Source organism: Eimeria tenella, genomic scaffold, assembly GCF_000499545.2.
Source record: "Eimeria tenella Houghton genomic scaffold, Eth_scaff12, whole genome shotgun sequence".
NCBI classification, from domain to species: Eukaryota; Apicomplexa; class Conoidasida; order Eucoccidiorida; family Eimeriidae; genus Eimeria; species Eimeria tenella.
In genome coordinates, this window is record NW_013541485.1 from 301,603 (window position 1) to 315,772 (window position 14,170).

The window sequence follows — 14,170 nt, forward strand, 5'->3', positions numbered from 1 at the left end:
TCACGGCAGATCCACTTGGGCCAGGCAGTGATAGGTGTTCTGGTCTTGCGTGGACACAGAATTAAGCTGCACTGCGGGAACACGAACGACGCCAAAGTCGAAGCCCCTCATGTCTTGAAGCAGCTGAGTAGCGTCAAATACTGCCCTTCTGGGTTGTTTCCGTGCTGCGAGGTGAGACTGCTGTTCCTGCTCCTGCTGCAGGGGCAGCTCTTTCGCGGTTCTTTTGTATAGCGTCTTCAACAGTGTCATGTGGAAGGTGCAATCGAACTCCCCCTCAGGACCGAGAGCATGTTGCTCCTCTAGCTCCTCGCGAGACAAGAGTCCCGCTGCCTGCAGGCGTTCCGCCAACAGCCGTGCCATGTTGTTCAGCATTCGTTTTGTGGCTTCCAGTGCCTCAGCACTTTCACTGCAACCCACAAATCAGCAGCAAGCAGCAGCAAATTGCATGCCAACCACATTCAAGCTTGTTCAGCACCCCCTTCGTGCCTTCCAATGCCTCAGCACATTCACTGTAACCCACAAATAGCGCATTTCAGCAAACTGCGCGCCACCACACTCAAGCAACGGCGTATGCCGGAAGGTTCCGACGCGGCCCAAATCGCTACCGAAAGAGCTCCTACAAAGGCCAATGCGAGGCATTATAGCTCAGCGGGTGTATATCCACCTGAGACGGCAACGGCGATAGTCAGCAAAAGCACAAGTTTACCTTGAGTACAGGGGGGCGAAGATAACAGAGACAGCAGAAGGGTCATCAGAGAAACAGCTGTTCCCCTTGAGGTGCAGCAGCAGCGTTCTCGTGCCGACTGCGTCATATAAGTCTGCTGCTGCTGCTTTGACTGCTGCTTCTGCGGCTTTTATTTCTGCTGGGGTCAGCAGCCGGAGGACCAGAAGTGTGATGTGCAGCTTATGTTTGCTGATGAAGAAGCTCTCGTCAATGCCTGGATACTTTGACGCAAGCATCAAGTGTTTATACACCTCAAACCGAGCCTGGAGCTCAGGAGTGGCAAGGGGAAGGGATACAAAATGAGTGACTGGCAGAGAGCTGCGCTTTGACGCCACGAGCTGTTGTACCTTCCGCACAGCAAGGCACACCCTTCTCTGTGTGCAACACCGCAGGGGCAACACCACATCACCAGTTCTCCCTCTAGGAATTTGAAAGTGTCCGGCCTCTGCACCTAGAAGCTCTAAGGTCCTCCAAAGAGCACCCTTTGATGTGCCCTTGCGATTTAGGCGGCGGAAGAGAGGCACAGGTATACGAACTTCAGCTTCCCACTGCTCTCCCTGTTGCTTCGCTGCGCATGAAGCCACGAAATCTTCCTCCAGGCCGTCCTCCTCTTGCGTTATGCCCTCGGGAGTCATATGGAGAACTGCAGCCTCCCTGTTTTCACCGTCGCTGTCACCGTCCTCCACTTCGCTGCCCGAATAGAAGGAAGTCTCCGAAGAGTCGCTATTCCGTCCTCTTCTTTCCCAGCGAGTCTTCTCCTCCGACGTGGCAGGGAAGCTCTTACATGTTCCCGCCGCCAATGCCTCGTAGGCGTCTTGGCTCCAAGCTGCACGGTTTAGTTCCACAGCAATAGGAGAGGTTTGTACTAAACGATAATTCGCACCCGCTAACATATACTGCGTATACTGTGGCCTCTCCAAACACAGCGGAATGTGCCAACGAGATCTACTGCCCGACGGACGCATCGCCTCCGTTAAGACAGTAGGACCTGCAGTGTGCAACACTACAATGCATCCCAGGAAAAGCCTGCAACGTTGCAATATGTAGTGTTGTGGAGATCAACCGTAATTAAATTTGTTCTACTTTTGGAAGCCCCGGTCTTGTAGCATCCTGAGCATTGGACGTTCCGCAGCTTGGCCAGGGTTTGGGGCTGGCAGTGTCCCGGACGTGCCCAACGCACACTGAGAGGAACAAAATATCTACTTGGAAAAACAAGACTGGGAACACAACAAACGCAACGCCTTATAATCTAATTCGGCTGCTCGCTGCTAATGGATTTTTGTGCACCCAGACAGTCAGCAGTCCTCTGAGTGCGAAGCTGGTCCTAGCCCGCTAAAGCACCCAAGGAAATCCGCTGCTCACACGGGCAATACAAGCAGCCTAGCACCCAATTGTGAAAAAGAAGCCATCACACGATGGCATCATAGCGCGAAACTACCGCCCTACATGTTAACAGGACAGTGTGCCTGAAGGCCCACGTTTTGCGACAGCACATCGTACGACAAGGTTTGTCCAGCTCCCAAGCACACCAAGCTGGTCGCAGTTCCGTTTGAAGCAATATAAATACTGGGAGTTTAAATAGTGAACTATATTCAATAGTTACTGGCCAATGGCATTTATGGTATTGGTGTTTTGTAGAGCATGCACTGACGGTAATACCAAGCAGAGGGAGCAGACGGCGAAGCGTACTTGCAGCTATGCCTCTATACGTGCACATATGGATTTTATTTAAGACGTGAAAGAACAGGATGAAACTGAACACTTTGTGGTCCCAGCTTTTACTGTATGCTTGAGCAAGCAAGTAAGGTGCCCAATAGTACATTTGGATGACGTACACGTCCGTGAGGTACGTGAGGTACTTACGACAAAATCAGCTACTAAAAAGTATCTCTGATAAGCCGCTATTTTCATATGCTGGTAAAACGAGGCAGCAAGAGACGAGTAACGGAAATGCAGATGTTAGTGCGCAATGCATAGGTCAAAGAATTGCCGTATTTGTCACACGAAGAGATAGCTCTTCTTAAATACGCTATGGTATTCAACCCTGGCTATAACCGCTATTTAATGGGCACGGCAGTCCTAAACTGCACTTGCCGTAGCGCGGATAATTAGCCGTTGCTTGAGCAATGATAATTAGGCTCGCGCCACTGGAGAGAAGCAAAGGGCTAGCAGCCTTTGATGAGGTATGAAAGAGAGAAGAACCGACAATCTTGTCTTGCCCCCAGAGATTAACGGCATCCTATCTCGTGTGTAGAGGCACTGAAGGTGCACTATTAAAGAGCATTTACGCAATGTATGCGACTAGACTGCTACCGGTGGACAGACAGCTGCCAAAACACTCTTCTACGGGAAAGAAGCCTTGCGAGGTCTCGCATAAGGCGCTTGTTTGCCTTTGTGGCAGGTCTTCCTCATATAGACGGCCATTTCAATTTAGTCCAGCCACTGCAAGTTTAGAAGTGATATTTTAATTATTCCTGCGCACAGCTAGTCCGTGGAATATTAACTCTATAGCCTCCTCGCGCTACTCGTCCTGCGAAAAAAAAGGCCTAAACTGGAAACTACATTTCTCAGAGAATTTCGGACAGTTATTTCAAGAGCCTCACCTAGCAAATGGTGCTTAGAAACTGTAAATAATGGGCATGTGAGCCGAAAATGCATCATTGCCATTTTCCCTTTCACTCTGCGGATCTTCCGATGGCACATATCTAAAGAAACCCACCATTAAAGAGAGTTCTTATGTTAGTTGCCGAAACTGTTTTATCTGCAACACTTTTCTCCCCTCGATTTAGTGAGACACACCAGACACGTGAGCGTTTGCTTTGTGAAAATGAATACTACCGCGGCCCGGTGTACACTGTTGCAACAAGAATGAAACCAACGATGCAAAACCCTTCGCAGCAGCTCCTCGAAAATGTTTAATTTTCGATAGAGATTACAATTGGCACGCTCCAATTCTGTCCCTACTGGGTGTGTGTTTTTATTGTTGCTGGCTCTCGGCATCCTGCTATTCGCATTCAACGTTTACTTAGAGTGTAAAGCCCATAGGCGGACTTGATCCTTAAGCAAAAATGGCAGATGTTACGTTGGCGCAAAGCACATAACACTATGTCGTAGCCTTAGTTCACTCCAGAACGCAATAATTCAAGAATTGTCCTTGACTTCTTTTGCGCATGAGGTACTTGAACATATCGAAAGAGGGATTTCGCCTTGGGCCCCGTGTGTCCATAGTTTCCAGTTTGAAGAAAAAATGCCAGTGGACTCCCGCGAGTTCAGACAGCCTCTCCATCATCTCTGTAGATTCATACGTTCAGCCGTCGAAAATTTCTTCACGTTTGCACAAAATGAAAGCGTAAAAGCCTGAAGTGATGAGCAGCAGCTTACCATACATATTAGATCTAGATCATTAGTCCCAGCATACTCCCACATTATTGAATAAAAGGCCTCATGTTTTCACATAAAATGTCTTGCCGCCTTACTGCCATTGTCTAGTCGGACTAATGGTACTGACTCTTAGCATTCAACCTCTTAATTAGACGAATTATGTGAGTAGTGGCATGCATTGTTATTATTTGGTCCACTATCTACCTGTCACAACTTCACTTCAGGAGCCACTTTCGCGAGGTTAGCCGAGTCCACTTGGCGGTCACCTTTCTACTCACTAGCGGGCGTTCGGGGGATACGCGCTGACCATGTTGAAGTGCAGACGTGCTTAAACCTATGACGCTTAATCCGTGTGTAGTCATTCAGGTCCGCTCTGCCTTTCTCTACATTTTCCCAGTGCACCGAAGCACTCCCTTGAAGACATTCCCTCAACTCAGCCCCTCAGAAACGTGGATTCAGACACATTTTGTAATTCTCGTATTAACCAAGCATCGAACGGTCAGCATATAGCCTTTTTTCCCCACGTAAAATAGGCTGCTGCACCGTGGGAGTTCGACTCTTCAAACTTATTTGCAGCACAAATGCACAGTAGCCACTTTCCAGCATCCTTCAGCCTCCTTGGTGAGCTGATACCATGCTTTGCCGCATCCCCACGGCGCGGAAACTAAGTTCAATTTGAAAGAAAGCAAGCAAAGCGAGTAATCGTTGTGAACGGGCCAAAGCTGCGGGTGGACGGCAGGGAGGAAACAGCCAACTTTTAACAGCCGCTGCCAGAGGTGATGACACCTTCTCATTCTTTGGTTCTCGACACATATAATTTCAAGAGAAACTCAGGGCATTCTGCAGAGGTTTTGGTTTAATGTGCCAAGATTTCCGTGTGAGTAACGCACCACGAGAAGCGCTTCCATTTCTGTAGTATCCGCAAAAAATAATACTTGTCATGATCAGCATCTTATGTGGAGCATTTTTCTCGTATGGCATAGGATGGGTGGGCGGTGGTCAAACAAATGAAAGGCGCACTCTGGTGTGGACTATTGCCCGCCGCGTTAGTAGTCCAACGGTTAGGATACCTGCCTTCCAAGCAGGCGACCCGGGTTCGACTCCCGGCTGACGCATTTCTGGAGCACTTGGACCCATGGTGGTTTTTGCATCCTCTTCTTGTCTTTAGTCTGCTCTACCTGTTCAAAAGAGTTAAGTTATTCCATACCTTTACCTGCTCACATGCTGGCAAACTGTAGGGCTCTTACAAGGCAGTACATGGATATTGTGCCAGTGGGAGACAAGAAATTCTTTTTTTTTAAAAACGATAGATATCATGCGTCAGCCGGGAGTCGAACCCGGGTCGCCTGCTTGGAAGGCAGGTATCCTAACCGTTGGACTACTAACGCTCAACAAAAGGGGCCTGCTGCCTATCATAAGTTATGGAGTATGCTAATGAAGGAAATTGGAAACTATTTTGTCGATCTAGTACGTTGATGAGGCGGTTATTTAGTTCTTATTCATTCCCCGCGCTTGATGTTTGCCAGGGCTTCCTCAAGAATGCTGTGCGACTATCACGAACAGGTCGCGGTTTCGGATAATTCTCTTTTTGAATGCTCTGGGTCGTATATCGGGGTATAAAACATCTGAGCTTCGGACCTATATCTGTAATGCTCCGGCCGATTGCAGGGACATGCGCAGGCCAAAGATCTGGGCATTCTTGTATGAACTCATATGGAGTGAGTGCCTTGGTGTGCCAGACACGAGCAGCGACACCGCTTCATTGAGCTGTAGAGAGGCTCCGTTGTAGTTAGTTAGTTGTAGTTAGGACTAGGAGCAAACAATATTTCCTTCTATGTTGGGGACGTTGCCAATGCTGCAGTTTCAGATGATGCGCTCAAATGGGTTGCGCCGAACACCGCGTGCCGTGAGCGTGTCTCCTGCTGGGTTTGATTCTGCTCCCCTTTCTTCCAAGCGAGTGCATGGCTGCTGACTTCATCTGGTCGTTTTTGTTTGTGAAGCAGCTACAAACAGACGAGCAACGCTTGCCCTTCATGATCAGGATGGGCCCCTCAAGAGGCGCCCTCCTGACTACCTCTCACGCTTCTTCGCCATATCTTTAGGACATTCTCTGGTAACTTTTGATAAGTAGCTGATGCAGCGGCCCTACGCTGCGCGTGCGGGACTGAAGCAGCTCCTTGGAGGGCCGCGTGCGCTGCTTACTTGTGTATTCTTCCTGCTAATACTGCCGCTCGAGGTGACCCCCTTCAGATATGCCAGCCCCAGGGTAATAGGGACAGGAGAAAGTAGTAAGTCCTCACTAGGATTTTTGGGAGCTGAGCGACGACGACACGCGGCTGCCACCGCTGGGGAGTACTGGACAAGGCCCGAAAGAGCCTCGGGGCAAATAGAACCTCGACGTACCAGAAGTGTCGGGGCTTTCCACAGCACCTCCCTGCCCATCACTGTCTCACCGTCAGCGGTCCGTCTGCGTGGTTCTGGCAATGTGGCTGAGGAAGGAGACGTGCAGAACTCTCGAGAATCTGGCCCACCTTCACCGTGTGCTGAGGAGGAGCCGTTTCTACATGCACTGCTGACGCAGGTCTTGGGCCTGCACCTGCGCATGCAAGATTTACTGCAATCTCAGCAGCAGCAGCAGCGACAGCAGCTGCAGGAACAGGGACCGGTGGCTGGCGGTTCCCCTGTAGCGCCTTCTTTGCACCTCTACAAGAAGAAGGACGGTTCCTGTGTGGCGGCAGCAGACATAGTGGCCCAGGTGGTGATATTGGGGGTACTCAGCAACCGTTTTCCTGGAGACATATTTATAGCAGAAGAAACAGCTGACCTTTTCTCTTCCTTACTTCCTCGCAGAGGACCCTATCGTGACGACTTTGCAGGTGTTGTGGAGGCCCAGAGCGAGGAAGGGGACCGTCGCTTCAGGGAGGCAGCAGCAGGAGCCGCACAGCAGCTATTTAGGGAGTTGGGAATCGCAGAGAAGCCTTTATCACACACGGTAGATGAGGCTTTATTGGCGGGGCCCTCTGCCGCACATACGTCCGATGTGGGGCCCCGAGGTGTTCCCATTGAGACTAAGGTCCTTGACGCGAAGGAGAGCCCTTTTCATCTCCTGCGAGAGGTGGTTTGGCTCCTCTCAGAAGGCGCTCCCCAGCACTTAATATCTTTGCTGGAGAACGGACTTAGGGAGCGCTCCGAAGCAGCAGCAAATGCATCGACTACAGCAGCTGCAGCAGGAATTGCTGGGCCAGGGGTGAATAGACGCCATGAGGATACTACAGATACAAATGGCTGCGAGGGACTTCCAGGGCCCTTTACAGTTCTCTTTCTTAGGGGATTACATCGACTGCTGCGACGCCCAGAGGCGTATGTAGCGCGGGAAGCAGGAGATGCCTCACCGTCCGCGAGAGCGTCCTCACAAGTACTCCCTGCAGCAATAGGAGGCACTACAAGCTCCCAGGGATTGCGCTGTTGGCTGGTTGACCCAATAGATGGGACTCGAGGTTTCTTTGCGGAACAGAGCGGCTTCTGCTTCTCAACTGCTGTGGCCCTACTGGTGCGCCGTGAGCAGCTGCAGCAGCAGCAGCACCAGCAGCACGAACCTTCCGCACAGGGAACACAGGGTACGCCCAGACGATCCGAGAAGCATAACACAGAACAAGAGCAACAGCAACAGCTGCAGCAGCCTGAAGTAGTGTTAGCTTCCATTTGTTGCCCGTCGTACGATCTGTGGAACTGCAGCGGAAGCAATGGCCTTTTACCTTTTTGCACACCGCATGCCTCGAGAGGCCCCCTTCACCGCCCGGGAAAAGGCAATACGGGGCCTGCAGAGCTCAGCGATGCGGGTCTTGGAGCTGCTGATGCTACTGCTGGGGCTCTTGCTGAGTACCAGAGCCCTGGTGACTCCCTGAGCACCGTTGAGCGGGTCCCCCCGAAGTTGTCCTTGGGCACTGACGGCTGCGGGGATCCTAGCAAGAAGGTTTCCCAAGCAGTTCTCTGCTCGGAACATCTGCGGGGTTGTGTACTGACAAAGGCAGAGGGACTCCCCGCAAGGCTTACTGTAAGAGATGTGCGAAACGGAGCATTCCTGCACCTAAGCCAGCTGAAACAGCAGCAGCAACAGCCTGAGGCGGGTGCGTTTCATCTAGTACGGGATGACAATATAACAGAGTGGCCGTGGTGTAAGGACCCTCGCCATGCCAGAGAGGTGCCTCCTAGCTCAGTAAAGGACTCGAGAAGCACAGGAGGCACACCGGCAGCAGCGGCAAGTGCCTACACCAACCCCTTTCGGTGGACTGCTTCTACACCAAACTATCGGCAGACGCACCCACTGCTACAGCAACATCTGTCTGCTCTGTCTGAGCCTTCAGGCGGCCCCTCGGCTGGGTCATTCTTAAGGCAAGACCAGCCAACTTCTGCAGACACTCCTGGGCCTTTGCAGGTGCGTTCCACTTCGCCGCACAGCAAAGGCTCGCGATCTCCTATTGGTCTAACCCCCAAACTGGGCTCCCCTAATTTGAACTTGGCTCCACAAACGGAGGCTACCACACTGGGGACCTCCAGAGAAGGTCCTCTTTGGAACACCCCGTTTTCAGGGCAGCAGTTTCTCGCCCTGAGGTTTGGGCACATCGTTAAGTACCTCGCAGTTGCATTAGGCCACGCTGATGCATTTTTGCTGCTACCTACTCACCACGCAAGTGATGCTCTCAATAGTGCCCCGAGCGGTGTTGGGAAACAGTCTAGCAGCCCGTGCAATACTCATCGTGCATCGCTGGAGCAAGCGGAGTTCCAAGCTCTAACAAAGGCGGAAGCAGAGAGTACATCTGTTAAGGGGTCTCTGGAGCAAACAATGGCACACGGCGACGAAACGGCCCCAGCGAGACCTCTGTTAATGGTTTGGGACCACGCAGCTGGTGCTGCAATTGTGGAGATGCTGGGTGGGGTGGTCTTAGATTCAGGCTGGCGGCGCGTGCAGAGTTACTGCTACCTGCCCTCGGATTCTGCGCCAACTGACGTTCCCTCCGCTGCCAGCCCAGTAGAACTGCAGGCCCCTGTGCATGCGACAGGGACGCTCCACTTGGAGGCACCCCCAAGCTCAACCTTTAAGGCCCCATCTCTGGCTTCTAGTCAGTCGTCACCTCCCCCAGTGGCATTCACGTTAAGAGGGGAAGCTCTCGTGGCTGCCCGCAGTGCAGAAGCGGCGGCTAGAGCGCTTGGTGCCTTAAGTGCCCTTAAAGCCTGACTTTGCAACAGGAGTTGGGGCTCACATCTCGGTCATTTAAGTGCGCGCAGGAAAGTTAAGCAGAGTTTGAAACTTTTGAAACGGAAAAGCCGCAGAGTGCACTGCTCTGCTGCAGCTTCGGGCCGACTGCGTCGCAGTGGCGTCCCGCAATATATGCCGCACAGATTCGACGACAGGAGCACCAGTGTCTACAGACTTTGATCCTTCTGGTGTCTTTGGCACTGCATCTGCATCTCAGGAAAGGAACCCAGTGTTTTGTTCATGTGCAGACATGAAGGTATATACACCTCCTAAGTAGAAATTCAAAACAACGACAGCAGAACAGTCAGCCGTTCATATGCAGAAAAGCGTATCAAGAGCCCGCCTAACGATGGGCGCCGCCAACAAAGCCAATGGGACAGAAGAACTAGAGGCAGGTACAATTTTAGCGAGTTCCCGCTCTCTCGCAGCCCAAATGGCCACTGCAGTGTAATGCTCTACGAGAGGCATCCAACGTATATTGCATATATGGTAGACGCTAGTCACAGTAGCAGCCAGCATACTTGCGTAATGCCTATATCGGGAGGCATGTGGCAGGCCTACGGCAGGCACGAAACAAGCCGCTCATTTGAGCTAACCCCCGCTGGATTGTGCTTCCGCGGTTCCTATGACAGTTTTGGCTTCTTTCTCTGCTACTGGTGGTACTGCAACTACCTCTTTCTTTAGCTTGCGCTTGCGAGCTAGGGGCTCTTCGAACTCCTCCGGTGCAGCCACATACGGCGAAAAGTGCGGGGGGCCTCTCTCCTGCCCTTGCCCCCGTAGCCTTCCCCAATAGAGAGCAATGCATGTGCGGCCGTATTTACGGCTCCTTAGGCCCTCGAGCTCCATTGGAGCCCCAGGAAACCCTATCTGCACACACAGGGGTTGCTTCGGCCAACAAAAGTTGCGCTTCCATCACCTCACGGCGTTAGGAAGAAATACACTGCCATTATAAGAACGATACAGTGGGGGACACGGAAAGTGCGATGGAGTTACGCCAAGTGTGCACATATAGTTGTGTCTACGCTCCTTTCCGGGCTTCAGTCTATGTGCACTATCTCATATTCCTCCCCGAGCCTTGGTGAGCGCTTGGAGGCCCCAAGGAGGGGCTGAATGAGTGAGCCGCTAGACCCTACCTTCAAAGGCAGACTTCCCATTTCCTTCGGGTACTCCACAACCAAGATGCCACCAGGGCGGAGCAGACAAGAAAAAAGCAGCTTCTTCAGAGACAACAAACACGCAGTGAGAGGCCAGGTCGTTGAACGCAAATTCACAAAGAGAAGGGATAGAGATAGCAAGATGCGAAAACACACACGTATGGAGGGAGCTTTTGGGGGCACAAAAGACGATACAGGATGAGCAGTTTGCCAGACCGGGATTTTAGGAAACACCAATCGCAACTTAATTCAATAACTACAATTACGAAATGCAAGAAGAAGAGCAGGCCATACAGAAAGGGCAAGAGCGATTGCAGCGGATATAGGACACAAGGTGTGGCCACGGAATAAGGGCTATTTAGGCAGCAAAAACCAACAGCACCCGCACGGGGAAAAACGCAGCATGAAAGCAAGAGCGGCATAAGAACGCCAAAGTCAGAAGAATTCACCTTCAGGAGGTCTGCATAGATCACTTCCGTGTAGGGGGGGCACATAAATATTAAGTCAAACGATGCTGAGTCAGAGCTCCCGCTGCCACTATCGCTGCTGGTGTCAGGACCCCCGAGGAAACGACGGGGGGAAAGTAGAAGCTCAAAGACACACAGCCGCAGTACGCGGCTGTCTGTACATCCTAGATGCCGCAGATTAACCGCTGCTGCCTAGAACACGATCACAGCAGGCGCAGCAACGCAGAAGGCGATAGCAACAGCAGCAGTTAATCTATATTTGTGAAGAAAGCTGAACCCACGATCCAAATCCAATAATGACCATGCTTGAAGTTTCCAATTCAGAATTTTGAACTTGGGAATTCGCATTCAGCTCACCTCGCAACAATCAAGAGACCTGTCAACAAGAACAGCTTGCTGCGCCCCCCGAGAAAGGCTCTCAATGGCGAGCGCACCGCTGCCGCAGAAGAGATCCAACACCCTAAAAGATAGCCAACAGACACAGCGACACACAGACACAAACTGGAGCGGAGGAAAAGGCTGTAGCAGCAGCGGCGCTACTGGCAACAGTCGCTCTTGCCAATGCTGCATTGCTCGCAGTGCGTAGGGCACAAGAAGAAAGGAGCTGGCTACAGCAAACAGGCATGTGGGCGCCGAAGACAGGGCTGTTGCAGCAGGAGGAAAGTAGTGAAATTAGTCTGGGACGAGAATGATGGGAGTTTACCTAAGGTTGGGGCAGGCGAAAATTCCTAAGCTCTGGAGCATAGAGAAGACGGCTTCACGCACCTGAAGGGCACAACAAAAAGCAAACACAGAGAGCAAACATCGAGGTAGATGGAGGAAGCAAAGACAAGCATGCAACAATGACACACGATGACGAAGATCAGAGGCAGAGAAAAGTGAATCCCACGGCAAACACCGAGAGCCCGAAAAATAAGCTCATGACGATGAGAGGCAGGCAAGACGACGCATGGCAAGCATCCTACAGCAAAGGAACAAGCTAAGAACGGACACACAAACGGGCACGAATTTAAGGCGGCGTTTAGGGCTGGATGAAAGCACACATTCCCAATCCCCGCAAGTCTGCACAAACAGTAGCAGCTCAACAAGCAGTACGAAGGGCAAAGTGCAGCATGACAGCAGAATAAGCAGAAGAGGAGGCAGCAGCAGCTAGAACAGCATTGTCCCAGACCGTGGCACCAGGGTACTCGCTGCCACACCAGCGAAAATACGCCTCTGGCAGGGAAGGTGCACAACAAGCAGCAGATGCCCTAGCTGCTGCTACGGCAACGAGAGAGAAGACGGACACAGCAGCAAAGACAAAACCCACCCGAGCCATCATGGGCCTGGTGGTGTCTGTACGCGGCATCAGCAGGCGCCGTCTCGCCAGCGTGCCCCCTGTTACTCTCAGCCGGCCAAAACCTCTTTCCGGCAGTGGTAAGGAGGGCAAAGAAGCGTAAAAGCTCCCAGCGCCCTCCGTCGCTGCTATTGCCGCTGCTGCTGCCCTTGTGGTGGCATCTCCCGCGCTCCGTTCTCTCGCTGCAGGTGCTGCGGAGGCAGCAACCGCAGCAGCGCCCGACAGCGTAGTGTGCTGTGTGGCAAGCAGATCCGCAAGGCCTGAAGCAAAGCAAAGCCACAAAAAGTGGCCTTAGTGGGTCAGCCAAGATTCTAGCTGCTTCTCATTTGTATCTGTTCCCTTCTCTCTATGACCATTCACCTCTGTCACTATGCAGCTACCAGATCCTGTTCCTGCGTGTCTCTATTGTCCACTTGTCTTAGTCTTTCGTCACTTCTTGTGCACACTTTTGCATGCATCTGTCTCCCTCCCTTTCTTTTTCTCTGTCTGCCTTCCACATCCATTTGACAACGCGCTGTCGGGTTCTCTTTCCACTTCTACCTTAGTTTTTCCTTCTCGCTCTTTCTATATTGCTAAATTCGTTTGCATCTTCTTTGCGTATGTTTCTCCCTCTGCTTCCCCTTCTCGTGCTGTAGCGATTGCATTTTGAAGGTCCTGATCATGCCTTTTTCTGTACTTGCGGTTGTTGCTGCTACTGCGGCTGCTGCCGCCACTGCCATTCATGTTGCTTCTGCTGTCACTGTAGGAAGCATGATCTTACTGCGCGATATTCTCTGCCTCCCTCGCCTCTTCTTGGGCTTAAACTTCAGCGGCCGCCGTACTTCTAGAGCTCCCTCAGGTAGAGGACCCCACGCGCTGCTGGAGTCATTACAGCCGTTGGTAGTGCTGGTGCCATTGCTGGGGGCGCTGTGGCTGGTGCTGCTGGCGGCGTGATCCGCAGCGTCGAGCAACGCATCAGCTACACAGCGAAGGCCTGGTCGGAGACGCGGCTGCTGATGCAATGAACCTGGCAGACGGGTGTTGCAGCGAGAAGAGTTCTCCTTCAAAGACACGACTGCAGGAGCTACTGCAGCAGCCTCTGTATCGGCAACGGCCGCTGCTGGCTGGCGGACTAAGCTCAAGTTCGGCACGCACCGCGTCGTTAACCAACCGCATGATATCTGGTGTCTGCGGCAGCTTTCGCCGCAGGTGCAGCTGCTTGTGTTGCTGCTGCTGCGGTTGTGACTGTAGCTGCGAACCGTCAGCTCTTTCGCTGCGCATTGCCACGGTCCTTGCGGCGTTTCTACTAACAGCAGCAGAAACAGGAGAAGCCAATGCTGCAGCACCATCGCCTCTTGCTGGTTAGGGACCTCAGCCCGTGGGCCGCGGCCGCCTGCCGTGACTGTTGCTGCGGCTGGCACCAGCGACTTCGAGGCCCTATTTGTGGAACGTCATTCCCCGAAGTGAAGGGTAAGCACGCTTCAGGCTTGTGTAAAAATTGCTACCTGGTAATAAAATAGATAAAGACAAGCGATACGACGTTGGGAGCCCACGTACAAAGAAAGAAACGATGGGCCTTGGAAGCCCTTCACTGAGGTCCCCTTGTAGGCTTGGCTGTGCTGCAGGCAGCTAACCGCCAACTCGCTTGATAGCAGTTGTCCGCAGATTGAATTCTGATGACGTACACTGTCAATCTGCTGGTTCATTTGTTTAGTTTTTATCTAATATTGAGACACTCCGAACCAGCAGTGGATGCTACACACTGATCTCCCGTGGCATCGACGAAGTGCGCAGAGAGTGGCCTCGACGAATCGTGCAGACAAGCTGACAGAGGGCGGCATCACTGCGCACATATACTGCAGAGTCTAGTGA

General features: G+C 52.2%; 3 protein-coding genes across 3 annotated transcripts; 1 reads left to right on the forward strand and 2 right to left on the reverse strand.

Annotated features, from left to right (window-relative positions):
- ETH_00027005 (KH domain-containing protein, putative) lies at positions 1–1,689 on the reverse strand (the record flags this gene model as incomplete). The annotated part of the gene is made up of 2 exons (XM_013373103.1): positions 1–406; positions 707–1,689. 2 exons carry the CDS (start codon positions 1,687–1,689, stop codon positions 1–3), a joined length of 1,389 nt encoding a protein of 462 aa, XP_013228557.1.
- Positions 1,690–6,239: 4,550 nt separating this feature from the next.
- ETH_00027010 (uncharacterized protein) lies at positions 6,240–9,341 on the forward strand (the record flags this gene model as incomplete). Its single annotated transcript, XM_013373104.1, has 1 exon — positions 6,240–9,341. The coding sequence occupies one exon, from the start codon at positions 6,240–6,242 to the stop codon at positions 9,339–9,341; it is 3,102 nt and encodes a 1,033-aa protein (XP_013228558.1).
- Positions 9,342–9,953: 612 nt separating this feature from the next.
- On the reverse strand, positions 9,954–13,647 carry ETH_00027015 (uncharacterized protein; the record flags this gene model as incomplete). Its single annotated transcript, XM_013373105.1, has 7 exons — positions 9,954–10,229; positions 10,496–10,579; positions 10,966–11,175; positions 11,341–11,443; positions 11,687–11,748; positions 12,293–12,579; positions 13,080–13,647. 7 exons carry the CDS (start codon positions 13,645–13,647, stop codon positions 9,954–9,956), a joined length of 1,590 nt encoding a protein of 529 aa, XP_013228559.1.
- Positions 13,648–14,170: the final 523 nt, after the last annotated feature.